Here is a 24,927-nt window from a genome sequence, read left to right on the forward strand (position 1 = left end):
TGCGTCTCCATGGCAGCGGCGGAAGGGCAGCGGTGTGAGCCAATGGCTGCAATCGGCAGCGCTTGACGGCGGGGCGGGCGTGGCGGGGTTCCGCGGGGGCACCGAAGGAGGGGCGGGCGGGGCGGAGGGGCGGGACCGGGCGGGGCTCGGCCAATGCGAGCGGAGCCAGCTCCGTAGCAACCGGAGAGTGGCGGGAGCTTTGGCCAATGGAAGGCCGCGGTGGCCGTGGCCGGGCGGCCCTGCTGGACAGCCGGGCGGCGCGGCGCCCGCGTCTGACGAGAGCCGGAGGAGGCGGTGGGAGGTGGTGGCGGCGGCGGCGCGGGCGCCGGAGGAGGAGGCGGAGGAGGAGAAGCGGGTGAGGGGCGGCGCGGGGCCCGACCTGAGCCCCCCTGGCCCCCGCCCCGCGCCGCCTTGCTCCCAGTCGCCCCAGCCCCGACGCCCCCGCCCCGGCCAGCCCTCCTCGTGTGCGGCGCCCACGTCTCCCGGCCCTGCCGCGGGCCGCGGGCTCCTGCCGGCGTCGCCGCCGCTCCCGTGCGCCCCGCGCCCCGCGCCCCGCGCGGACCCTCGGGCCGCCCGACCCCTCCGCCCGCGGCCTCAGGCCCTTCGCCTGCACCCTGCACCCCGGGCCCGCCGCGCCCGCGCCCGCGCCTCCCCTCCCCCACCGCAGGCCGGCCGGCCCCCCGCCTCCCAGGCCCCCGTGCACCCCACTTCCTCTCCCCCTTGCTGCGCGCGCCTCCCGGATTCCCATGCTCAGCCCGCCCAGCCGCCGCGCCTCGCCGTGGGGACCCTCCCGCCCCCCGCGCCCTGCTCGCGGGCCCCAGTCTCTGGCCTGCCCGCCGCCTCCCGGCCCCGCCCTCCGTCCACCCCGCGGCCGCGGCCCTCCCCCGGCCCCTGCTGCGCCCGCCCGCCCGGCAGCCCCCGCTCCTGCGGCCCCCGGGCCTCTTGTTTACCCCACCCCCGGCTTGGGGGACCCCTCTCCAGCCGCTCGGGCTCCGATGGCGCTCCAGCTCCCCCTTCCTCGCCGCCCCCCATGCTCTCCCTGAGGACCCTGGTGTGGGCGCCCCCAGGCAAGGGCTCGGGCTCTGGTTTTCTCAGTCCCTTCTCCCTGCCCTTTTGTGGCCCGCCCTGCCCTCCCGCGCCGCTTTGTCCCCGCCGCCCCCTCGGGATCCCTGGCGAGGGAGCAGGTGCTGGGATCCCTCCCCCAGCCCTCCGACTCCCCGGGGCTGCGGAGAGTGGGGACAGGGAGGGTGGGGAGGGACAGCCCCTCCCTGCTGGGCGCTGGGTCCAGCCCTCGACTCCCACCTACGGCTCAGCTGAGCCTTTAGGGTCACCCCAGGCTGCCGACTGACCGGCCTCCCCCGGCCAGCGGGGCCAGCAGGGGCGCGTGCGCTGGGCTGGTGCGGGGCGAGGACCTGCGCCTGCCCGCGGCTGGGTGTGCGGCGCGTGCCTGGGCACCCGTGTGCCCGCAAGCCCGGGCGAGACCCACGCCGCTCCCGGCCCCGGCTTCCCTGCGCGCGGGACTTGTTGCATCCACCTCCCCGCGGTGACGCCGCTCTCCCCGGCTCAGGGCCCAGGCGACCTCCTGCTCGACCCCGCACGGGCGGCCCGCGGCTCCCCGCCTGGAGCGAGCCCACCCCGGCCGCTCGGCGCGCGCCCCGGCGGGAGACAGCATGGTGCGCGCGGCACCATGGGACCCGACAGAGTGACCGCCCGGGAGCTGTGCGAGAACGACGACCTGGCCACCAGCCTGGTCCTGGACCCCTACCTTGGCTTCCGCACCCATAAGATGAACGTTAGGTGAGGCGGCGGGCAGGGCGGGACAGGGCCCTGCTTCCAGCCCCCGCGCCTCCCTCAGCTCCGCGGGGTCGGGGGCGGGGCCGGGCAGGCCCGAGGGACTAGGCCGAGGCCCCGGGACCCAGGCGTGCCCTCTCCCCCAGCCCCGTGCCCCCCCTGCGGCGACAGCACCACCTGCGCTCAGCGCTGGAAGCCTTCCTGAGGCAGCGGGACCTGGAGGCTGCGTACCGGGCCCTGACGCTGGGAGGCTGGATGGCCCACTACTTCCAGAGCCGGGGCCCGCGGCAGGAGGCTGCCCTCAAGACCCACGTGAGGGAGCCCGCCCTTCCCCTCCCCCGCGTGTCCTCCGTGGGCGCCCTGGGCCGCCTGCGCTCCTGGCCACCAGGACGCAGGAGCGCTGGGGGCCTCGGAGGGGGGCCGGCCCCCTCCACTGGCAGAGGAGGAAGCGCAGGCCCGAGGGGAAGTGCGGTCCCCCAGGCCAGCGGCCGGTGTGCAGAGCAGTGGAGCCCCGGCCAGGGGCACTGCCGCCCTGCCCCGACTCCTCACCCGCCCCCTCGCCCCCCAGATCTACCGCTACCTCCGCGCCTTCCTGCCTGAGAGCGGCTTCACCATCCTGCCCTGCACCCGCTACTCCATGGAGACCAACGGCGCCAAGATCGTGTCCACCCGAGCTTGGTATGCGCAGCTGGCCGGGAGGCGCCCTGCGGGGGGACAGGCCCCCTCCCCAGGCCTGGCCGAGACCTGAGGATGAGCCGCAGGGGTGCGGGCGAATGGGGTGGGGTGGGGTCGGGCCTCCACGCACCCCGGAGCCCCCTGCCTGCTGCAGGAGGGCTGGGCACTGTGGGGGAGGCCCCGCGGTGTGCTGGAGGCCTTGGGGGGCAGCGCGGGAGGCCGGCGCTGCGGTCCACCGGTGGCGGGTGGGAGGAGGCCTTGCTCAGCGCGGCGCCACCCGGCAGGAAGAAGAACGAGAAGCTGGAGCTGCTGGTGGGCTGCATCGCCGAGCTGCGGGAGGCGGACGAGGGGCTGCTGAGGGCGGGCGAGAACGACTTCAGCATCATGTACTCCACCCGCAAGCGCAGCGCGCAGCTGTGGCTCGGGCCCGCGGCCTTCATCAACCACGGTGGGCGGCGCGGCGGGCGGGCAGGGCGGGGCGGGGCGGGCTCCCCCCAGCCTGCGCCCTCACACCAGTCTCTTCTTTCCCCACCCCTCGGCCCGGCTGCAGACTGCAAACCCAACTGCAAGGTGAGCTGGGAACCCCCAGGAGCGGGCAGGGGAGCGGGCGGCGGGGGCATGGGGGGGGCGCTCCTGCCCAACACTCTAAGCAGGGAGGGGGTCTGTGCCCCGGCTGGGGGGAGCGGGACCTTGGCGGTTACAGTCAGCCTGAGCCTGGCTGCCCTCTGCTGGCAACTCCTTCCTCTGGGAACTGAAGTGGGGGGCCAGCGCCAATTTGGGGGGCACATGGGGGTGAGCAGCCAGGAGGGCGCCAGCGGGGCAGGTGCACAGCTGGGAGAGCCCATTCTGGCAGCCTCCGGGAGCGCCACAGAGGGCTGGGCTGACAGGCGGGGAAGCTGGGTGCTGCTTCCGTGGGGTGGCCTGGAGCTCCCGAGGGGACATGGCCCCAGGGCCTGGCTGATACCCTGCTGGCAGGGGCCTCGGCTGCCCCCTGCAGGAGCCTGGAGGTGGCCATCCCTGGGCCTCCTGTCGGGTCCGGGCACAGCGCCAAGGGTGCTCGCCCCTGTCACTGAGGGGCTGTGTGGGCCAGGGCGCTAGCATGCCCCTGTCTGATCCCCTGGGCAGCTTCTGAGGCCCTGTGCCACCCCACGGGGGTCCTGCCCCTCCATGGGGAGTGCAGAGGCTGACCTGGGGCTGGGGGTGGACCCAGGGCCTGGGGGCGGTGTGGGCTTGGCCAGGCAGGGCTGGGCCTCGGTGCCAGGGAGCAAATTGGCAGGGGCTGAGGGGCTGGCTCAGGGTGTTGGGGGGTGGAAGGTGACTGGGGAGCAGTCACTCTGCCCCAGGAGGCAGGGGAGGGTGGTCCTCGGGGAGGCTGGCCTGCAGGGTGGCGCCACCGCCCGGTGCTCCCGGTGTCTCAGCCAGAGCCCCCCGGCACCGCCTGCCTGCGTCCCTGAGGTGGTTCTGAGTTTCCCCGGAGCAGGGACCAAGCCCTCCCGGGACGGGCCGCGCCTCCCCTCAGGGGTGCTGAGGGGCGCGGCCCCCAGTTTGTGCCCGCAGACGGGAACTCGGCCTGCGTGAAGGTGCTGCGGGACATCGAGCCGGGGGACGAGGTGACGTGCTTCTACGGCGACGGCTTCTTCGGGGAGAAGAACGAGCTCTGCGAGTGCTACACCTGCGAGAGGTGGGCGGGGCGGCGGGCGCGGGGCCTGGGCGCACCGGGGCCCGCCCCTCACCCCCTCACCCCTTCCTGCCTCTCTCCAGGAGAGGGGAGGGCGCCTTCCGGCAGCGCCCCCGGGAGCCCCTGCCGCCGCGGCCCCTGGACAAGTACGAGCTCCGGGAGACCAAGCGGCGGCTGCAGCAGGGCCCGCCAGGCGCCCGGGCCTGCGCCCACCTGGCCGCGCCGCGCTGGGACCCCTTCTGCGGTGAGCTCTGCCCTCAGCCTCTGCCCGCCAGGCCCCTCACAGGCCCCCGGCAGAGGCCCCGCTGACCCGCCGCCTTGCCTCCGCAGCCTCCTGCCAGCCCCTGTGCCCGCTGCCCTGCGGCACCCGCCCCGCCGCCTCACCCCTCTGGCTCCAGTGGCGGCCGCAGCCCCAGCTCCGGGGCCGACCCCGGAGGCGCAGACGCCCCCCGCCCAGGCGGGCCCCGCCGCTGCCCGTGCTCCCCGCCGCCCGCGTCTCCCTGCATCGGTGGGGAGGCTGCGGCCCCCACTGCTGCCTGCGGGCGGAAGCCCTGGTGGTCCTGGGCCGGGCCCCCCGCGCCCGCTGGGCCCCCCAGCAGGACTGGCACTGGGCCCGGCGCTACGGGCTGCCCTACGTGGTGCGCGTGGACCTAAGCCGGGTGGCCCCCGCCCCGCCTGCCGCCCCCCCGCCCCTGGGGACCCCGGGCCCACTCCCCCTCCCCAAGCAGGCCCTCGCCTTTGCCCCCTTCTCCCCGCCCAAGCGCCTGCGGCTGGTGGTCAGCCACGGCTCCATAGACCTGGACGTCGGCAGCGACGGGCCCTGACGGCTGCCTGCGGCCTGGGCCCCCCGGAGCAGGGGTCCCTCCGAGACCCCGGCCTGGCTGCCCGGGACGCAGGACCCCAGCAGGAGCGCAGAACTCTGGGAGGGAGCGGACCCCGACCCCAGCACAGCCCTGACCTGGCAGGGGCTTGGTTGGGCCCCCCCAGGGCTCTGACCCCTGACCCTTGTGACTGCTGACCCCTGAGCCATTGCGGCCCTCCCAGCCCCGCCTCAGGACCGAAGAGACCCCCCCTCCCCTCCCCCCAGGGAGCAAAGCCATAAGGGGTGGGGGCCGGCACCTCCCCGAAGTCCAGGCCCCAGGATGGGGCGCCCCGGGGTGCGTTTGCTCTGTCCGAGTGTGGTGGGGGCAAGGTGGGGGTGTCGGGGCCAGTCCCCACCGCCCAGAGCTTGGTGGGTCTCAGGGAGGCCGGTGCAACCTCGTCTTTCTCATGGTGCTATCCCTGGTGCTACTGGGGTGTGGGGGCTCCCTCCCTCTCCCGCACCGGAGCGTGGTGTGTTGGGGGGTCGGAAGCACTTGAACTTTTTATTTTATTAAAACCTTGTCATAAGCAACACCCTGCGAGCTTTTCATTCGGGTTTTGAGGGCTGTCCTCCAGCGGGGTGAGCCCCAGAGCCTCTCCGGGGAGACCAGCCGTGAGGGGAGGGGCGTGGAGGCCAGTCCACCACCCCACCTCCTGTCGAGCGCCTTTGCTGGGGGCCGCCTGCCTCTCAGTTGGGATAACAGGTCCCGCCTGCCGGGGCCTCGCACAGGGGGACGGGAGTCAGGTGCTGGGGCGGGTCTGCCTGGCCAGGTTCCTGGACCCGCGGTTCCTGGCTCCAGCTCAGCGGCCGCCCTGTCTGAGCCTCCCGGCTGACTGCCGGTGGGGCACCCCAACCAGCGCCACCACACGCCGGACGCTCCCGGTTCGCTGGGCCGGGCCTGGCCAGCTTTGGGGGGCGCTTGAGGGCAGCGGCCTCCGAGCCCTCCTGCTAACACCAGCCCTGGAAGAGGTGGCCCTGGTGGAGGTGGCCAGGCTGGGCCACCCTGGAGCCCTCAGGAGGGAGGTGCCCGCAGGATCCGAGTCTCGAGCAGGTGATGCTGCCACCTGAAAGTCCTTTTCCGTTTACATCCGGGGACTGCAGGGCCTAGCTGCTCTGCCAGGGGTCTCCCGCGCGCCCCAAGGCCGACACTGGGGTCCTAGTGCGCGTCCGAGGCCAGGGTGGCCGTGTCTGAAGTCAGGGTGTCTAGACAGACGAGAGCAGCGCCGGGCCTGCGCGCTGGCCAGGGCTGCCCCGCGCGTCTCTTGCACGAGCAGCTGTGCCCTGGGCGGGAGGTTCTGGCGCTGGTGCCCCTGCTCAGGCTGTGGGCTCTGCCCGCAGGCGCCAGCAGGGCCACTGGGCTGTGACACCAAGGCCAGGCACGTGCCCCTGGGGCCAGGCCAGAGCAGCAGGAGCCGCAGGGCTGGAGGGACAGTCCCAGGAGGAGGCCTGGCCGGCCTCCCCTGTGTGGGTCTCTGCTCGGCTGGCCCTGCCTCCCCCGGCAGATAGAGGGCGTCCCAGCCCCGCAGCGTGCGGAAGAGGCAGGGCCTGGGTGGGGCCAGTGGTTGGCGGCTGGCTCAGGCTTGGTAGTGCAGGTGCCCTGGAGGCGCAGCCCAAGGAGGCCTAGTGTCTCCCAGCTCCCGTCACACCAGGGGGCTGCGGCCAGAGGGGCAGGCAGCCCGGGGCGAACAGGCAGTTGGAAGCAGGGAACTGCTCAGCCTTCTCAGCCCGCCTAAAAGCCAGGACAGCAGCTCCTGCCCTGCACCCCACTCCCTTGGGGTGCTGACGCTTTCACACCACGCAGGCAGCCCTGGTGTGGATGGGCTCTCCCACTCAGACACCCCACGCCCGGGGAGCAGCCGGGCCAGACCCTGCTCTGCACAGCGCTCCACCCAGCTCTGGGAGCGCATGCTTCGCGCCTGAAAGGGGTGCAGTACAGTACTGAGGTACAGCACAGAACCAAGCATGCCTGGGGGTGGGGGCTGGCTGGTAAACTCCGGGGATGGGGGGAGACTAGAACATTTCTCAGGCTCAGCCTGATTAGGGATGGCCTGGGCCAAAATGCTGGGGGTGAGGGGAAGAGGAATAGGCAGGAAACGGGGGGAGGAGAGAGGGGCCAGGCAGGCAGAGGTGGCAGGGGGCGGTGGTATAGGTCTGGTCTGGTGGGCGGAGGCAGCGGCCGGCCTGCCCTGCTCAGGCATCTGAGGGCAGGAGTGTCAGAAGTCCTGGAAGTGATGGCGGGGAGGATCCCGGCCCAGCAGGGGGAGGAGGGAGGTTGGGAGGGCCTCCTGGTGGTGGCCGGGTGGGGGTGCCTGGTGGGCCCAGCAGGTGGCCCAGCAGCTCAAGTTGCAGGCCAGCCTCCTACTTCAGCCCCCTATGGAGGCACCCCCTGGGGCACCCCAACGGGGACCTGGGCCAGTGTCAGGGCAGAGTCACCCGGGGAGGGCATGTCTGGGGTGACCAGGGCTTGGTGGACGGGTCATGGCAGGTGATGGGAGTGGCGGTAGGCTCAGCCACCCTCCCGCCCCATCTGACGACAGGACTCCGCCCTCCTCATTGACAGCTGGGAAACCTGCAAACTCAGGTCCACACGCCTGTTCAGGGTCACCCAGCACGCTGTAGCCGTTGATATTGCCACCCTTGAACCCCAGCACTGAGCAGGGTCTTGCGAGGCTGCTGCAGGTGGAATCTGGGGTGCAGGCAGCTGCATGGTGGCCGCTCTTCCCATGGAGAGCCAGCCTACCTGGACCCGCCCCCGCCGAGGCAGCCCCACTGGGTACTGCCCTCTCCCTCCAGGTCATTCCTCGCCCTTTCCTTGCAGGGAGGCAGTGGGTGGCGTCTAGCCTGGTGACCTGGCAGCTCAGTGAGGGTGGGGCTGGCATGTGGGCAGGGGGCAGCAAAGATGGGCACTCCGGAGTCCAAGAGTCCCATGTGAGGGATGGTCCGGGGAGGAACCAAGAACACCGCCTGGTAGCCAGCAGACGTGCGGGGTCTGGGCGGCCCGCATCATTGAGGGAGGGAGGAGTGTAGAGGGCCCCAGTGGAGGGGCTCACGTGATGGGGACAGTGCAGCCTGGAGAGAGATGGAGTCAGAGGGGGGAGCAAAGTGACCTGAGGGTGGTCAAGTCAACTGGATGGTCTAACAGGGCCCCCCAGGACTGGCGACAAGATGGGCTGGGGCAGCACAGGCAGCCCGGAGGAGCCTGGAGGTGGTCCGGCCCAGGGGAGAAGAGGGGTCTTGGGGGTGGGAGTGGAAAGGCAGAGCACTCCGGAGCCCTCTTGGTGGGCGAGTGTCGGCAACTGGCGAGCCTAGGGTCCCGGGAGGCGGCGGGGCAGCAGTGAAGGCCCAAGGGGCGCGCTGGTCCCTCCCCCATCCCAGTCCCAACGGAGGCGGCCCCAGAATGTAAACCAGGGACGCGTCTAGGGCGCGGAGGCCTCGCGCGCCAGGCAGCACGCGGGGAAGCCGCTCAGACAGCCTGTATTCGAGGTTCCCCACCGGGGCGGGCCCTGGGCCTTCGAGGACGCGCGCGAGTCAGATTTTGCCCGCGAAGGTCCCTTCCTCGATCTGCTCGGTCCATCGCTGCACCTGGCGGAGGAGGGAGGCCCGGCTCAGCCGGCCGGCCCGCGCCCCGCGCCCCGCGCCCCGCCCGGCCGCGCGCTCACCCAGCTCCGGGGGCACAGCGAGCGGAACACGCGGAAGTAGTAGTCGCAGGGCTGCGCGCTCTTCCCGCGCCGGCGCATGTTCTTCACGCAGCGGTGGTAGTCTGCGGGGGCGGGGTCACGCTCGCCCCGCCCCGCCCCGCCCGGACAGTCCCCGCCTACCCGCCCGCCTGGCCCCGCCCCTGCTCGGCCCCCCTCCCCGGAAGACCCCGCCCGCCCGCCTGGCCCCGCCCCTCCGGGTGGCCCCGCCCGCCCGTTCAGGCAGGCCCCGCCCCCTGCAACGGTCGGCGCCCCACGAGGCTCCCGGACACTCCCCCCCCCTCCGGCCTCGCCCAACGGCCCGACCCGCGCCGGCACCGTCTCACCCAGGAAGTTCTGGTAGCAATTGCGGGTCTGGTTCTGGTTGGGGAAGCGGGGGTCGAAGGGCGGCGTTGGAAATCTCCCCTGCGGGGAGTTCTGGGCGTCGCTGTCCAACATCCACGGAGGGGCTGCTCCTGCAGGTGAGCCGAACCCCGTGACGCCCGGGGGCGCCCCTGGCCCCGGCGGCACCCCCGAGCCCCACCCTGACCCACCGCCCTGGCCTCACCAGCCGGCTGTCGACTTGTCACCGGGTCGGCTGCTCGGTGGCTCGGTCGGGGCGCGGCCGGGGTCAGGGGTCCCGCGCCCGGGAAGACTCGACCCCCCGGCCGGATTGGCTGGGACCCCGGGGGCCCAGCCAATGGAAGCGCAGGGCCGCAGGGAACCCTCTGGAACGCGCGCGGGGTGGTGTGGCCCTCCCTCCGCCTCCAGCCCGAAGCCCTTCTCGGGCGCGCACGCAGCACCCAGGCGTCTCGGACTCAGGCTTTTAATCTTTGCGCAGCTGGCCCGCCCCGCCCCCAACATTTAGCCCGTACATAGCTTAGTCTCCCCCGGAGGCCGCCGCCCCCGGCCTTTCAGCGCCCGTTTCTCGCAGTCCGAGCACGCGGCGCCCTGGGGGCCTGTGGGGACAGGAAAGAGCCAGGGGGTCTGGGCCCGCCCCCTCTGGGGCGGGTCTGGGTCCCCTGCAGGTCTGGAGGGTACCTGGCCGCGCCCCGCTCCTCTGACACTGACACTTGGCGACTGAGGTCGAGACCCGCGTCCGGCTATTCAAGGTCCAGGGTGCCAAGGCTGCAGAGAGAGCCAGAAAAGGCTGGGGGGCTGCCAGCGCAGGAGCCTCCGCGGTCACTAAGCACACCCCAGTGGGGGAGGCTGGCTGTAGGGGGCGCAGCCTGGGCTGGAATCTGGGGCCACGCCTTCCCCAGTCCTGGGGCTTAGGAACTCCAGGAGGCAGGACCAAGAGCCTGAAGCCAAGGGTCCCCTGGACGCCGCCGAAGCAGGGCAGGGGCCGGACCCCGGGTCTGAGGGGGACGAGGATCAAGCCTGAATCTGGGTCCCTCTCGAGCCCCCCTACCGCCCATCTGGACATCTGCGAGCTCTCCGCAGTTCCCGGGAAAGCCCTCACCCCCCGATGTGTGAACATGTGTACACGTGCGTGCGCGTGCAGTGGGGAATCCACACCACAACGTCGCACGTGTGACAGCGGAACACATCCAAGCCAGAGACTCACCCCAGGCATTTCCATCATCACCCCGGACAGAGACCCCAGGCCATGAGGCCATTGCTGCCCCTTCCCCCTCCCCGCCCAGCTCTGCCCGCAGGCCTGCGCGTCCCCCTTCCCTTAGTGCCGTGCGCAGCACGGTGACTCCCTGACTCCCCGCTTTCTCTGCTCCCCGAAGCGTGCTCCACGCGGGCTTGATCCCCCGCCACAGGCACCTGCTGATGATCCCAAGGTCCCATCTCTGTCCGGCCCCTTCACCCGCTGCCTCGTCCTCCTCTTTACCTGGCATTCTGGGGGCCGTCTCCCCCACGCCCTCTCCCTCCACCTCTGCCTCTTTGTGCCTTTGGTCCCCCTTTTTCTAGACACTTTGGACTTTGCCTTGGGCTGGAATCTTTGCACCTGCTGGCTGGTGACCTCCAGTCTCCCAAGTCACCGCAGACTCATCCTGGCCTCCCACCCCATGTCTCAGAATCAGGAAGTCCACAGTGGACTTCCCGGCCCGCTGCTGGCTTCCCGAGGCCACGTCTGCCCAGCGTCCCAGGCCGCAAGCCACACGGTCACGCTCGAGGACACATCAACAGCCCAGCCCAGAGCCAGCCCGTGGGCTCCGCTGCCAAAGCACCCCCATCCGCCCCCGACTTCTCCGCACCGCTGTCCACTCTCCTTGGACAGCTGGTCCCCCGCCGCACCTCCACTCGCAGTCGTCACCCCCGCAGCGCCGGGCCCTTCCGGCTGGGCCCCACCACGCCCCTCCCGCCAAGCCCCGGGCGCAGCCGCTCTGCTCCGCACCCAGCTCGCTCTCAGGCCCGGGCCCCTCCCGGCACCTGCCTCAGGGCCCCTGCGGGGCTGTTCCTCCCCCAGGGAGCTCGCCCCCAGAGGTCCGCACCCATTCCTCCCTCCCCAGTCTACCCAAGACCCTCCTGCCCCCACCCCTTGCCTGCTAACTGTTCCCCGCAGGACCGCCCTCCGCTGTCCCCCCTGCCTGCAGCACAGCCCCCCACGAACACGGCCACAGTTCTGTGCCAGGTCATCCTTTGCGGCTGGGGGCCCCGCCGAGCCCTGCAGAGCGTGGAGCAGCCTCCCATTGGCCCCCCCTGCCCTAGGCGCGGCCCCAAGGCCCAGAACTCCCAGGGGTGTGGAGGGGGACCCGTGACAGCCACCAGGCGGAGCGCAGGCCCCACAGTCTCAGTACCTGGGTGAGAGCAAGCGGGAGAAGGTGTTCAGCTCCTCCACCTGGCCAGTGTCATCCCCCACGTCGCTGATGTCCAAGAGTGATGGCAAGAGAATCTCTGAGGTGGACCCCACTGTGGCTAGGGGGCGCTGGTTCTGTGCCCCCTCTGATTCTGGGGGGGCTCCCTTGTGCTGGGGGGACATCCTCGTCTCCATTTGTGGGGTGGGGCTCAGCACGGTGGGGAACGGGGACACCATGTCCTCCCACCTCAATGCGGGCAGGGGGATGGGGGCCTCGGAGACCCCGGTCTTGGGGTTGCTGGAGGCCAGCTTGGAGGGGGAGGCCTCTGCGGTCGGCTCCCTCGGCCCCCCAGGTGGGGCATCTGCCGCCTCCGCCGAGGTCCTCCGGGGCCCCCCGGGCCGGTCCACCGCCTCCGCCGAGGTCCTCCGGGGCCCCCCGGGCCGGGCCTCCGCCTCCGCCGAGGTCCTCCGGGGCGGGTCAGGCCGGGCCTCCGCCGAGGTCCTCGGGGACGCCCCGGGCGGGGCCTCCGCCTCCGCAGGCGCCGGTGTGCTCCCCTTCGCCCCGGGGCCCGCGTGCAGGGGCCCCTCGGGCGCCCCTGAAGGCGGGCCCAGCCGGGGGCCCGTCACGTCCAGGGAGGGCGCCAGGGGCACGGTGAGCCAGGAGGGCAGGGCCCCCGGCGGGGGCCTCAGGGCCGCCTCGGCGGAGTTGGCCAGGATCATGAGCTTGGCCAGCGCGAGCCCCTCCGCCGAGAAGGGCCGGCTGTGCGCCTGCACCGGGCCGCCCGCCGCCAGCTCGCGGGTCCGGACCCACTTGTGCTGCTGCCCCAGCCGCGTGGTCCTGAGCCCCGGCGCGTCCAGCACCGTCTCCTCCGTCTTCCTGAGGGTCACGTCCTGCAGCCTCCCCGTGCCCGTCCAGCCGCCCAGGGAGAGCTCGTGGGCCCTGCTGACCACCAGCCTCGTCGAGTCCACCTTGGTCGTGCCGCCGGGCAGCTGCCGGGACGTCTGCTGGGCCCTCACCTCCACCACCTCCGTCTCCTGGGTGCCCACGCGCGCCAGCGGCTCCGGCTGCCCTTCAGCCGCGCGGGGCCCCGGCAGGGCCTCCCCCGAGCCGCTGGGGAGCAGCACCCCCTCGGCGGGGTCCCACGCCACGGGCCGGGCGGCGGCGCCCGCAGCCCTCGGGGGCGGGGCCGGTGGGACCTGAGACTTCCGGCGGCGGGCGGCGGGGGACGCGGCCTTCGGGGGGGCGCCGGGCGCGGGCGGGGCCCTCTGAGACGGGGTGCGCCCGCCGGGGCCCTTGGGGGAGACGGGGCGGGTCTTCCGGGCGGAGGCCGGGGTGGACGGGGCCCCATGGGGGGTGGCCGAGGCCTGGGGCCCCTTCCGGGGTGGGCCGGCTGGGGCCGGGGCCTTCTGGGGGGGCTCCGGGGCCTTGCGGGGTGCCCCCCCGGACAGCTTCCTGGATGGCGCGCGCACGGCCGGGATCTTGTGCGACCGGTCGAGGAGGAAGGGGGCTTTCCGCGAGGAGGGGGGGGCCGGGGGCGCCCTCGGGGGGGGCGGCGGCTTGGGCCTGCGCTGGGCCCCCACAGGCCTGCCCTTCTCCTTGGGTCTGCGGAGGGGGCAGGGCGCGGGCGGGCGCGGGGCGGGCGCGCAGGGGGCCGGGCCCAGGGAGGAGGAGGACAGGGTGCTGGACTCGGGGTCCATGAGGTCTTGGATGTCCTGCTGCCACAGGCGCCGCTCCAGGTGGTCGTAGGAGCCCAGCGGGGAGGCGCTGCGGGTGTCCGGCCGGACGCAGCGCGTGGCCGGCTCCAGCAAGCCCCGCAGGGCGGCCCCGTCGGAGTCGGACGAGCAGGCCTGCGGGCGGGCAGAGGGCTCGGCTAGCCGCGGGGCCTCCCGGGCCGGCCCGTGCCCGCCCCGGGCGCCGCCCCGCCCTAGCTGCCTTGGCGGAGGACGGCGAGTTGCTGACGGTGTTGGAGATGATGCTGAAGATGGTCCGGATGGTGATGCTGGGCTTCTCTGCGGAGACAGCGGGTGAGCGCCGGGAGGGGAGGCCGCGCCTGCCAGCGGGCGGAGGGGGCGCCTCTTACCGGAAACGGGGTGCTGAGATTTGTGCAGGTCGGGGTGGGACCTGTGGGCGCGAGAGGGCGGGGCTGTGAGGGCGGCTGCCACCTGCCGCCTGCCCGCCCCGGGGCCGGGGCCGGGGCCGGTCCGCCGCCTGCCTCTTGGAGGGCGTCTCCTTGGCGCCGGCCTGCTCCAGCTTGGACCAGAGGAGGGGCTCGGAGTCGCCCACCGCCTGGGACTTGAACCTGCGCTTGAGGGCCTGGCGGTAGGGGCGGGGCGGCAGCGCGGTCAGCGGGTCAGCCCCGAGCCACGCGCCCCACCCCGCGCGCGGCACATGCGGGCTGGGCTCACTTTGGCCTTCTTCTGCTTCTGAGAGGTCAGCACCGCGTAGGGAAAGGTGGGCTGGACAATCATGACTGAAAGAGAAGCGGCCTGAGACCCAGGGACCCATGCCCCACCGGAGAGGAGGCCCCCCCCAGACCCAGGGGGCCTCATGGCCCTAGCTCACCTGAGCGCCTGGTGTGGGCCGGACCCTGTGGACAGGGGAGGGGTGGTCAGCAGGGGCCACTTCCCCCTGTTCCACATGTCCATGGCCCCACTCCAGAGGGACCCAGCCCCTCCCCCCTCAGGCCCAGGGCTGGCCCAGGCCCCGCCTGCCCCCCCTTCAGGCCTTGGAGTGGGACCTGGCCTCCTCCTCCCCCAGCCCCAGAATCCAGGCCCCCAGCCCCTCCTCCCAAACCCCAAGGAGCCCAGGCCCCAGCCTCTCCAGAGGCCCCTGGACTCGAGGCGCTTGGACCTGGCCTCCTCCGGGTCTGGAGCCAGAGCCGCTCCCACACCACTCTGGGTCAGGCCCCACCTGGAGGCGCCAGGTAGAGGCAGGAGCCTCAGTGCTGGCCAGGCCCAGTGGGGGGGTGTGGGCGGTCCTGGGGACCCAGGTGTTGCTGGGCTGCTGCAGCAGGTCGATGAGACGGATCCAGCGGTTGAACAAGAAGGCCCCCTCGCTGTTGGGGGCGTCCAGCTCCAGGTAGTAGTAGCGGCCGGTGACTAGCCGCAGCTTCAGGCGCCAGGCGGCCAGGTCGTGCACGTACAGGCGGGCCAGGTCCAATGGGATCATCCTGGGAGGCGGGAGACAGAGCTGGTAGCAGGAGCTGGGGGAGGGGGGAAGGGGCGGAGGTCCCGGGGGTGCAGGCACCTGGTGAGGACAACGTTGGGGCCATCCCGGCCCTCGGGGGGCCGCGCGATCAGCAGGATGTCGGGCAGCACCAGGCCTGGCAGGGAGGCGGCCACGCCCATGGTCAGCCGGTTGGCGCCGTGGTGCACATACACTGGGCTCCCTCCATTGGTCACCTGGGGGCCAGGGAGAGGGGCTGGGACCACCCCTTCCTCCTCGGAGCCCAGCGCCCGCTGGGCCCACAGCCCCTCCCCTGCCCGGGACGTGGCCCCCCAGGCCCCCGGGGCGCAGGGTGCTGGGAACCTGCACAAAGTTACTCTCGAACATGGGCAGCGGGCGGAGGGGCAGGTGCTCGCCCTTCTGGAGGGTCTTCTGCAGCTCACCCAGCGTGGGGACCCACTTCGGGGAGCCCTGCTGGGGGTCCACGCGCCTGATGTTCCAGAGCCAATTCATGGCGGAGGTGGGCAGGGTGGGCCGCCCGGGCCTGGAGTCAGGGACCTGGCCCTCCAGAGCCTGCACCCCACCCTGCCCCCCACCGACCCTCGGGCTTCTTGATGTGGCCCCAGGAGTGCAAGGCTTCCTGAGGGTGGAGCCTCGGGCTTGGCCAGGCCCTGCAGGGGACAGCCCTGGCCTGGGGGAGGAGTCTTCAGGGGGGGCTTTGTGACCTCATCGGATACACAGGATGCTTCCTGGGGGCTCTCCCGGGCCCCCTTCTCCACGGGGACGTGCCTGGAGGTCCCGGGTCCAGCTGGGGGGGGGTGCCCAATGCTGTGACTGGATAGTTCTGACTCATAAGGGGGCCCAACACAGCCCCAAACGGCCGCTGCTGCTTCTCTGGACTCAGTGAGACCCTCCCCCCCCCCCCCGAGCTCCCTTGTCCCCCAGAGCCCTGCCTGCAGGCTGCCCCCTTGAGCTGTGAAGAGGGGCCATGCTCTGGGCCAGCTGGGCCAGTGGCAGGACCCCATACTGTGTGCCCCCCCACCGCCGTGTGGCCTTGACCCACAGGCGCCCCCCCAGCCTCAGTCCCCCACCTGTAATGTGGGGGTGTATTGGAGGATCGGAGTGGGAGTCACGCAAGGAAAACCCCACGACGAGGGCACAGTGGGAGCGGGGGACTGGTATTCTGACGTTCTAAAAATAGTGTTTATTATTTTTTTAAAAAGTGTCATGCAAAATACACGGTCACGGTAGAAATTCTGGAAAATACAAGTACAAATAATAATAAAAACCGCCCACGCTCCCATCCCACCTGCCGCCCTGAGGTGGCCCGTGTCTGCGTTCTGAGCGTTTTCTTCTGGAGTTACTACTTTAAACACTGGCAGGGCAGGCGGGCAGCCTGCTCTCTCCTGCCAGTGCCCCGGGGCGCCGCGACCTGGCCCAGGGGCCCCCCCGCAGTGCTGGGCTTCCCGTGGCTTCCTGTCTGCGGGTTCAAACCGCCTGGAGCCCGCCCGGAGCTCTGTCCTGTTGTTCGTGGTCGTCCTTCTTCCACGGACTCTTTCTTGGGGCCTGCCAAGTGCTGGGCAGCAGCAGGCTCAGACTCAGCCCGTCAGAGCCGTGTTCTCCCCTCCGCTGCCCTGGGGACCCCAACAGGCAGCCCCCAGGCCCCAGAGAAATCGCCTGAGGTGGCTGAGGAGGACACATGTAAGCCACCCTCTCCCACCCGGGCTTCTCACTCTGTTTTGTACAAAAAGCCAGGCCTCCTTTTCCCATCCCGCCCCACCCCAACAAAGTCGTCATTTAATAAATAATATATATGTTCCTTCGGCTGAGGGGCGCAGGCCAGGGAGACGCTGTGGCTACAGCTCTCAGAGCCCCAAGAGCCCGGGACTCCAGTTCCCGCCCACTTGGGGCGCCGTGTCCACCTGCCTCCTGCCACCCTTTAAATAAATAAGTATAAATAAGGCACATGCCCCGCCAGGGACTCCTGGAGGGCAGTCACTAGCTAGGGGAAGCTCGCAGGGGTGCTTTCTGGCTGCTGCACCCCCAGTCCCGCAATAAATAAATAAATAAGGTCTGGCTTTGGAGGGGCCGCGGCCAGGTGCTCACAGCCGGGCCCTCAGCAGCAGCAGGCCCCGCACCGCCCAGTCGAGAGTCAGGTGCAGCCCCCCCAGGATGGCGTGGGCCGCCCTGACGCCCCCCCAGGCCGAGGCGGGGGGCGCCAGGGGGGGCGTCGGCGGGTCCGGGGGCGCCTGGGGCAGGGCGAGGCGGGCCGCCTGTCGGGAGAGTGTGGAGGTTAGCAGGAAGGCAAGGCGCACGCGGGGCTGGGGCGGGGTGTTGGGAACTTCAGCTGAAAATGGGTTGGGGGTCCGGGCTACATTCCCAGTGACCCTGGCCCGTGGGATGATAGGGTGTCTGGATAGGGAGTCCTTCGGGATGTGGGGTTCAGGAAATTCAGGCAGGACTTCCGGGTTCAGGGGTCTGGGGATAGGTCTGTGGAACCAGGCGAGACCCTGGGGCCGGGTGAGGGGTGAGGGGTCAGGCCCAGGAGTTCAGGACTGGGGTCTTAGATATGGGGTCTCTAACCACCAAGCTCAGGGACTCAGGTAAAGGCTTGAGGCTCAAGTCTGGGGGGGGTCTCAGACCAGAAGCTGAAATTTGAGGGGCACGTTCTTTGGGGTCAGGCCCAGGAACTGGGGTCTAAAGTCATCTGGTCTCAGGGGCTTGGGTATGGGGTTTGGGGAAGCATCAGGGTCTGGGAACCTCAGACTCTGGAGGTTCAGAGGTTTGGGGTTCAGCATCTAGCATCCCCAAATCTGGGGCCAGAGTCTTCAAGTCCCTTGGAGGTGAGGATTTGTATTCTCCACCGAGGGCTCCCCAGGGAGTCTTGGCAAACAGAGATGGGGTCTGTGAGCCTCAGGGCGAGGGGTTGGACTTTCTGGGCTGGGACTTGCTGGGGGGGGGGGTGTCTCGGGGGCGGAGTCGGGCGGGCTGGGGCTGGGGCTGGGGGCCCCGGACAGGCGGGCTGGGCGGCAGGACGGAGATGCATACCAGGAGCTGCAGCCGGCGCAGCAGCCGGTCCAGCCGGGTCTGCAGGGCGCCCAGCTCGGGCTCCAGGGTCCGCAGCGAGGGGCCGCCCGCCCGGCGGAGCCACTGCACGTGCCGCAGGTAGGAGAGCAGGTCGGACCGCAGCCGCGTCAGCACCCCGGGGAGCTGGGGGCAGGGCGGTGGGGGCCTGGGCAGTCAGGGACACCCGCACCTGCCCGCCCGCCCGCCCGCCGCCGCCCACCCCGCCCCCGGGCTGCCCCCACCCGCCTCACCTGCAGCGCTCCCAGCGCCCCCGCGCTCATGGCCAAGATGGGCAGGGAGTCCAGGTTGTGGTCTCCGTCAGCCGGGAACTTTTCTCTCTGGGGGGGAGGAAGCCATGAAGGGGACCCTGCCCAGCTGTGGGCGGCGGGGGCGCCCCAACTCCTCCCGCCCTGGCCGCTGTCCCCTGAGCCCAGAAGCCCCGGTCCGCGGTGTCAGGCGGCGCGCCCCGCTCTCCTACCAGCTGGGCAGCCAGCTGCCGCGTGTCCGCCAGGAGCGAGCGGGTCAGGAGCACGGCGCTGTCCAGCTCAGCCCGAGGGTCTGGAGAGGCCCGAGGGGGGCCAGGCGGTGGCCCCGGGGCCGCAGCTCTCTCCGGCCACAGGCTCAGCGCGACCAGGACCAGGCAGCAAACACCTGGGGCGGGAGAAGCCGGGGCTCAGGCAGACGCCCGGGGCCCGAGGCGCGGCGGGGGCTCGCGGGCGGGCGCTGGAAGGCAGCCGGGCTCCGGGGGCGGCCGAGGAGGGCCCGGGGTCGTGGGGGCCGGGGCGGAGCGGCGGGTCGCCGGGCCGGGCGGCCTCCCTCTCCCTCTCCGGCTCTGTCTGCCCCGCCCGTCGGAGCAGACGCGGCCCGGGGCGGGTAGACGGGCCGGGCGTCTCCCGTCCGCCCCCGGACGCCGGAATCTGGGCCCCGGGGCGGGGCAAGAGGGGCGAGGCGCAGGCCAGAACCTGCCCCCTCCCCGGGCCCCGGAGCCCGAGCCGGCCTGGGAGCCGGCGGGGGAGCCGGGGACGGAGCCCGGGCGCGGCCCCTCCCGGGGAGCCCTGCGCTCCGGGGGCGCGGGCCGGCGGGGGCGCGGAGCCGGGGGGCGGCGGCGCACCTGGGCAGAGCCGGCCGGCGAGGGGCCCGCGCCGAGCCGCGGCCCGCGCCCATCCCCCGCCCGCCCCGCCCCCCCGGGCGGCAGCCAATCAGCGCCCCCGGCCGCCCCGCTCCGCCTCACACCCCCGGCCCGCCCCCTGGCCGGCCGGCCGCGGCTGTCGGTCCGTCCGTCCGCGGCTCTGCGGGGTCTGCCCGCGCCCGGGGCGCGCGCCGCCTCCCGCCGCCCGCGGGCCTGGCCCGGCGCCCGGCGCCCTCCGCCCGGCCTCCCTCCGCGCCGCCCGGCCCGCGCCCGCCGGGTCCCGGGCGCCCCGGGCCGCCGCCCGCGGCTCGGCCCCGTCGGGGCGGGCGCTCGGCTGGCGCCGGGCCGGGCGCGCACCTCCTGCCGCCGAGCCGCCGCCCCGCGCCGCGCTCCCGAGTCCCGCCGCTGCCCCGGCGCGGCCGCCCGGTCGGCTCCCACCCCCCGCGGGGTCCCGCGGGGTCCCCGGGCCGGCCACTCACTGTTCATGGCCCCGGCGGGCGGGGGCTCGCGGCGCCGAGGGCGGGGGCCGGGCCCGCAGCCTTCCCTTCGCCGCCCGCGGGGTCAGCCGGGCCGGGCCGCGGGCGGGGAGCATGTGCGTGCGCGCGCCGGGCCGCGCAGTGAGGGCGCGGGGACGCCCGGGGGTTATATAGGGGGCCGGGGCGCGGGCGGGGGGCAGGGGAGCCTGACACATCCTGACTCACCCTCCCTGCCTGCCTTTTCCATTCAGACGGGCCGGCTGCCTCGCCGGGCCCCGCCGCCCGCTCGGAGGAGGGCACGGAAGGAAAAGTTGGAAAAGTTGAAAAGGGAAAGGGGGGGTGGTCGGAGAGGGGCCGGTGAGGTCATCGCGTCCCCTCCCTCCACCGCCTCTGCCAGCCACCCGGGCAGCCGCGCTGGCGGGGCTGGGGCCGCGGGCGGGGGTCGGGGAGGGCGGGCGGCGGCGGCCGAGCGGTGGCACCGGGCGGCGCGCGGCGGGCCTGGGGCGCGGGGCCCGGGGAGGCGCGCGGAGCCCGCGGGGACCCCGGCGGGCAGCGGGCGGGCGGAGGCGGGCAGAGCGAGGTGCCCGCGCGCCCCGCAGAGGCAGAGGCCGGGCGGAGGGTCAGGTGGCACCCGGGAGGCGACGGACCCCCAAGCAGAGCAGGGACAGGTGCAGCGCCCGGAGGGGGGCGGCGGCCCAGACACACCCCGTCTCCGGGAGGGGGACCCCGAGGCAGGGTGGCAAGGATGGGCGGCCGAGAGACACTGGCGGCCTCCCTCCCCCCCTGCACCCCAGTGCTTGTTCGCAGAAGTAAATACATCTTTAAAAAAGCACAAGAACAGAGACAAAGCCAGAGGCAGCCGGGAGCCCCAGCCGGGGATGGGGGGTCTTGGAGCAGGGGGCTGGGGGTGACGGTGGGCGAGAGAGAAGCAGGGGCAAGGACGGGCCGCGCGCCGGTGGAGGGGCCTCGCGCCTGGCTTTGCCCCCTGCGCTGCCTCGGGGGAGCCCTCATCTGCGAAATGGGGTGCTGGTCTCCGAGCCCTCGGGGCACAGGTCAGCACGCGGTCAGCACGGCTCCCGCCGGCCAGGGCTGTCCCGGCTGCTCGCATTGACATGGAGAGAACAAGATGTGGCCCTGGGCGAGACGGGGAGCAGGGGCGGGTGCGGGCACACTTGAGGGGCTCGGCCGGGAGCCCGGGACCCCAGGCTGGGGTGGGGGAGTGCAGACGTGGCAGTGCAAGGGGGGGAGGCACAGGCACGGTCTTGCAGATGGCCCCGGCTGGGGGGGGGCTGACCCCCCCCGGGGGGCCACGGTAAGCACCTAGGTCCCTGGAGCGCCCCACAGAGGGGTCGGACAAGACGGGGTGCCAATGAGAAGACGAGGGGCCAGCCTTGCAGTGTCTGCCTGCAGACCCCCTCCTGGCCTCCCTGCTGCACGGGAGGGGGCTCTGGGGATGACTGGTGGCCGCTCGGCCCCTCCCCCACCGTGGGGGGCAACAGCCCAGGTTCCCAGGGAGGTGAGGTCACAGCCCCCCTTCATGGTGGGAAATGACCTCATCGCCTCAGGTGAGGGCTCCGCTCCCTCTGGCCTGTCATGGCCACCCCTTGCAGGCCCCCCAGGGGCCTCCCCAGTCCCCAGCCCGCTGGGACCCAGGCCTCTGACCACTGGGTCTCCACCCCTCAGGGGGCCTGTTTCCGGCTGAGTCAGCCTGGGGGGCCCGAGGCTGCGTCAGTGAGGGGAGAACTGACGTAGCCCCCCCACACCGGCCGGGCCAGCCAAGGTGACTCAGGCCACCAGCTTGGGGGATGGACTGGCCTGAGGGGATGGGGGACTGGGCCTGGGGCCAGCCTGAGGGCAACAATAGCCATGGGGGATGGCAGCCCCTTCCACCCATCAGGAACTGGGGGTGTCACCCCCACTCTCTGCTGCAACTGGAGTCCAGACCCCCACCCCCTCCGACCCAGGGATCCAGGCCCCCACCCCCTCCCCTAACCTGTGGGTCCAGCGCCCCAGTCCCTCCCCCCTCAGACCCGGGGATCCAGGCCCCCAGCCCCCTCCCCTCTCACACCCAGGGGTCCAGGCCCCCCTTCTCCTCCCTTGGACCCTGGCCTCCTCCCCTGACCTGGGGGTCCAGACCTGCAGCCCCTCCCCTCTCAAACCTGGGGGTCCAGGACCCCCACCCCCTCCCCTGAACAGGGGTTCCAGACCCCCAGTCCCTTCCCCCTTAGACCTGGGGGTCCAGGCCCACGGCTTCCTCCCCTGACCTATGGGTCCAGTGCCCCAGTCTCTACTCCCTCAGACCCAGGGGTCCAGTCCCCCAGCCCCTTCCCTGACCTGGGGGTCCAGGCCCCCACCCTCTCTCCTGACCCTGGAGTCCAGTCCCCAGTGCCTCCCCCCTCAGACCCAGGGGTCCAGTCCCCCAGTCCCTCCCCCCTCAGACCCCGGGGTCCAGGTCCCCCACCCCTCCCCTGACCTGTGCGTCCAACCCCTAGTCCCTCCCCACTCAGACCCCAAGGTCCAGGCCCCCCACCCCTCCCCTGACCTGGGCATCCAGCCCCCCAGTGCCTCCCCCCTCAGACCCAGGGGTCCAGGCCCCCCACCCTCTCTCCTGACCCTGGAGTTCAGCCCCCCAGTCCCTCCCCCCTGAGACCCCGGGGTCCAGGCCCCCCACCCCTCCCCTGACCTGGGCGTCCAACCCCTAGTCCCTCCCCCCTCAGACCCCGGGGTCCGGGTTCCCCACCCCTCCCCTGATCTGGGCGTCCAGCCCCCTAGTCCCTCCCCCCTCAGACCCAGGAGTCCAGGCCCCCATTCTCTTCCCTGGGACCTGGGGGTCCAGGGGCTCAAACTTTCCTCCCACAGCTGTGAGGTGTCCAGTCCCCAAACCCTGGTTTCTAGAAAGCAGAGAGCACCAGAATGGAACACGTTTCCACTGTGCAGTTTGCGGAGTGCCACGTGGGGAAGGCCAGGTGCTGGGGTGTGCCCCCTGGGACTGGCAGCGGCAGGTGAGGGAGGCGGGTGGGTGGCGGTCAGGACTAGGGGTCGCTCAGGTCCCGGGGTGTCCCCTGCAGTGGAGAGCCGGACACGGGAGATGAGGGGCCGGGGAGCCAGCACGTCGGAGCCGAGAGGCTGCAGCTCACCGGCGCCGGCGGTGGCCGGGGAGAGGGCTCCGGGCGCCCCCGGGCACGGGGGTGGGCGCCCTGCTCGGAGAGTAGTCACTGGCCTGGGGCGCCGCCGCTGGCATGGGGACCCCAGGGGGTCCTTGCTCATGTGCTGCCCCCCCCCCCCCCCGCGAGGTGTGACTGGCCGGGTGTGAGGTCAGCAGGCCCTAGACTGTGTGTGTCCGTCTGTCTGTCCCTGGGGGGTCCTGTCTGGCCTCTGGGGGGTGACGGAGCAGGCAGGCCGCAGAGGCTGCCCAAACCTGTCATTAGCGGTGAGGGCCATGACGGGGCCCCCCCAGTGCCCGCCGCCGTCAAGTCCGGGCGGCCCCGCCCCCCACCCCCTCCTTGATCCCGGAGGAATCCCCGGAATTGGGAAGTGGGTCCAGATGATGTTGACACAGGAAACAGTCAGCAGCTGCCTGGCCTCAGCCCCGCGCCCCGCTGACCCCACCTCTGGCCCCCCGCCGAGCCCCTCTGACCCGTGTCATCTCTGACGGAGGCGGCCGCCGGCCGGGCGCTCGGCCCCAGCACATGTTTACGGGAGCCGGGTGGGGCCCGCGGCTGCCCCGCTTCCCGGGGACCGGGGTCTGGACTCCTGGGCAGCCGGGGCCCTGGTCCCCCATCCTGGGACCGGCAGTCCAGGCCCCGGCCCCCCTTGGACCTGGGGTCCTCGTCCCCGGCCCCCTGCCTCTGTGGGGGTGTTGAGGCCCCGCTCCCCGGCCCTCAGACTGGGCGAGGGGACAGACGCCGCCGGAGCGGAGGCTCCTCACCTGCGCGAGGCCAGGGGGGCCCACGGTGCAGCGGGGCCTTCGCCCAGCCTACGCCTGCTGGGCCTCTCGGGCCCCAGCCCGGGGTCCTTCCCCACGTGGGGAAACTGAGGCAGCAGACGTCGCTCCCTTCCCGGGAGTTGCTGTTGCCACCCTGGGCTTCTCCCTGTCGCAGGGCCTCGGGTCCCCAGTCGGGGTCCCGGGGTCCTGGCAGGGGAGGAGGGGACCATGAGCGAGCGGCCTGGGTGTGGCCCCCGGGCCAGCTGGTTGCTAGGGGCCTCCCCAACAATGGCGCTCGGTGAGCCCTCTGTGCCTCGCCCCAGCCTGGTCCTTGGGGGAAGACTCCCTAGCAACCGGGTCTCAGGGCCGCTCCTCAGGCCCCAGGGCCCAGGCTGTCCGGGGTGCCCAGCCCTGGGGTTCTCCTGCCGGGAGGAGTCCCCAAGGCCCTTTCCACCTGTCGCTCGGGAAGCATGTTCCAAGCAACCAGGCATGGCCATAACCCCTGGTCCTTCCCGGTGGCTCAGGGGCTCCCTAGCAATGGAACTTAGAATCTTGGGGGGCCGGGGGCTGGCGGGCGGGGCCAGGCTGGTTGCTGGGGTGATGGCCCTCCCCATCCCTCCCCATAGAGGGCCCTGGGCTCTGGGGAGGCAGCATGGTGGGCTCTGGGGTCCCAGCTTTGGGCCTCTTCCTGCTGATGCAGGGCTCAGTAGGTGAGGGGGCCTGCGGGGGAGTCACGGAGCCGAGGAAGGGGCCTCCTTGGCCTCCATGGAGCTCCCCAACATCACCCGTTTTCTTTCACAGATGGGAATGGGATCCAGGGATTCTTCTATCCATGGAGTGAGCAGTGGACAAAACCCTGGGTCCACGGGACAGGCACTCCAGATTAGACCCTTGGGACCCGGGACAGGGGCGGGGCCTGGACCCTGGGGCTGAGGGAGGGGGTGGGGGCCTGGACTCTGGGTCCCCAGGAGCCAGCACTGGGCGGACGCCCAGGGCCTGCCCCCCGGTCCTGGCACCCCGTGGCCCTGGGCTGGGCCCTGTGAGGAAGTGACCCCCCCACTGCTGCCTCCAGGCTGCGAGGGAGACGTCTGGGACCGGGAGAGCTGCGGGGGTCAGGCTGCCATCGAGAACCCCAACCTGTGCCTGCGTCTGCGGTGCTGCTACCGGGATGGAGTGTGCTACCACCAGCGGCCAGACGGTGAGCGGCGAGGCGGGCCAGGGGAGGGGGGCCGGGGCCTGGGGTGGCCGGCTGAATCTCGCCCTCCGCGCAGAGAACATGCGGCGGAAGCATATGTGGGCGCTGGGCTGGACGTGCGGCGGCCTCCTCTTCCTGATCTGCAGCATCTGCCTCTTCTGGTGAGTGGGGTCGGCTGGGGCGGCGGGCGGCGGGCGGGGGCACGGGCTGACGTGTCTGCCCCCCCCAGGTGGGCCAAGCGCCGGGACCTGCTGCGCCTGCCCCGGTTCCTGCGGGGCAGGTGCGACCTCTCCAAGACGGTCTCTCTGCTGTCCAAGGACCGGACGCCGAGCGAGAAGAAGACGTCCCTGGGCAGCATGCCCACCTCGCTGACCACGGACGCGCCCCTGGACGCCTCGGGGACCACCGAAGGGGAGGGGACAGAAGGGGGCGAGGAAACGGAGGGGGAGGAGGACTAGGGGCACCCCTGGCGGGCCCCCTCAATACAGATGTAGCATGTAGACGCTTGGCCCCTTTCTGAGACCCTGGGTGGGCGTATGTG

At 72.3% G+C, this 24,927-nt stretch overlaps 5 protein-coding genes across 5 annotated transcripts; 2 read left to right on the top strand and 3 right to left on the bottom strand.

Annotated features, from left to right (window-relative positions):
- Positions 1-1,687: 1,687 nt before the first annotated feature.
- KMT5C (lysine methyltransferase 5C) lies at positions 1,688-4,968 on the top strand (the record flags this gene model as incomplete). Its single annotated transcript, XM_084258024.1, has 8 exons — positions 1,688-1,797; positions 1,938-2,103; positions 2,360-2,469; positions 2,751-2,914; positions 3,017-3,036; positions 4,011-4,147; positions 4,228-4,388; positions 4,475-4,968. 8 exons carry the CDS (start codon positions 1,688-1,690, stop codon positions 4,966-4,968), a joined length of 1,362 nt encoding a protein of 453 aa, XP_084114150.1.
- Positions 4,969-8,534: 3,566 nt separating this feature from the next.
- COX6B2 (cytochrome c oxidase subunit 6B2) lies at positions 8,535-9,139 on the bottom strand (the record flags this gene model as incomplete). The annotated part of the gene is made up of 3 exons (XM_084257864.1): positions 8,535-8,588; positions 8,666-8,766; positions 9,028-9,139. 3 exons carry the CDS (start codon positions 9,137-9,139, stop codon positions 8,535-8,537), a joined length of 267 nt encoding a protein of 88 aa, XP_084113990.1.
- Positions 9,140-9,544: 405 nt separating this feature from the next.
- On the bottom strand, positions 9,545-15,108 carry GARIN5B (golgi associated RAB2 interactor family member 5B; the record flags this gene model as incomplete). Its single annotated transcript, XM_084257865.1, has 10 exons — positions 9,545-9,639; positions 9,722-9,808; positions 9,932-10,038; positions 11,431-13,277; positions 13,363-13,439; positions 13,593-13,743; positions 13,836-13,916; positions 14,341-14,599; positions 14,677-14,831; positions 14,959-15,108. The coding sequence occupies 10 exons, from the start codon at positions 15,106-15,108 to the stop codon at positions 9,545-9,547; spliced, it is 3,009 nt and encodes a 1,002-aa protein (XP_084113991.1).
- A 1,589-nt stretch (positions 15,109-16,697) lies between these two features.
- On the bottom strand, positions 16,698-19,513 carry IL11 (interleukin 11; the record flags this gene model as incomplete). The annotated part of the gene is made up of 5 exons (XM_084257404.1): positions 16,698-16,868; positions 17,644-17,805; positions 17,913-17,999; positions 18,140-18,312; positions 19,492-19,513. The coding sequence occupies 5 exons, from the start codon at positions 19,511-19,513 to the stop codon at positions 16,698-16,700; spliced, it is 615 nt and encodes a 204-aa protein (XP_084113530.1).
- A 4,312-nt stretch (positions 19,514-23,825) lies between these two features.
- TMEM190 (transmembrane protein 190) lies at positions 23,826-24,844 on the top strand (the record flags this gene model as incomplete). The annotated part of the gene is made up of 5 exons (XM_084257618.1): positions 23,826-23,901; positions 23,993-24,028; positions 24,264-24,389; positions 24,463-24,547; positions 24,616-24,844. The coding sequence occupies exons 1-5, from the start codon at positions 23,844-23,846 to the stop codon at positions 24,842-24,844; spliced, it is 534 nt and encodes a 177-aa protein (XP_084113744.1). The 5' UTR covers positions 23,826-23,843.
- Positions 24,845-24,927: the final 83 nt, after the last annotated feature.

Source organism: Talpa europaea (genome assembly GCF_964194135.1).
Source record: "Talpa europaea genome assembly, chromosome: 16".
Lineage (NCBI taxonomy): Eukaryota > Metazoa > Chordata > Mammalia > Eulipotyphla > Talpidae > Talpa > Talpa europaea.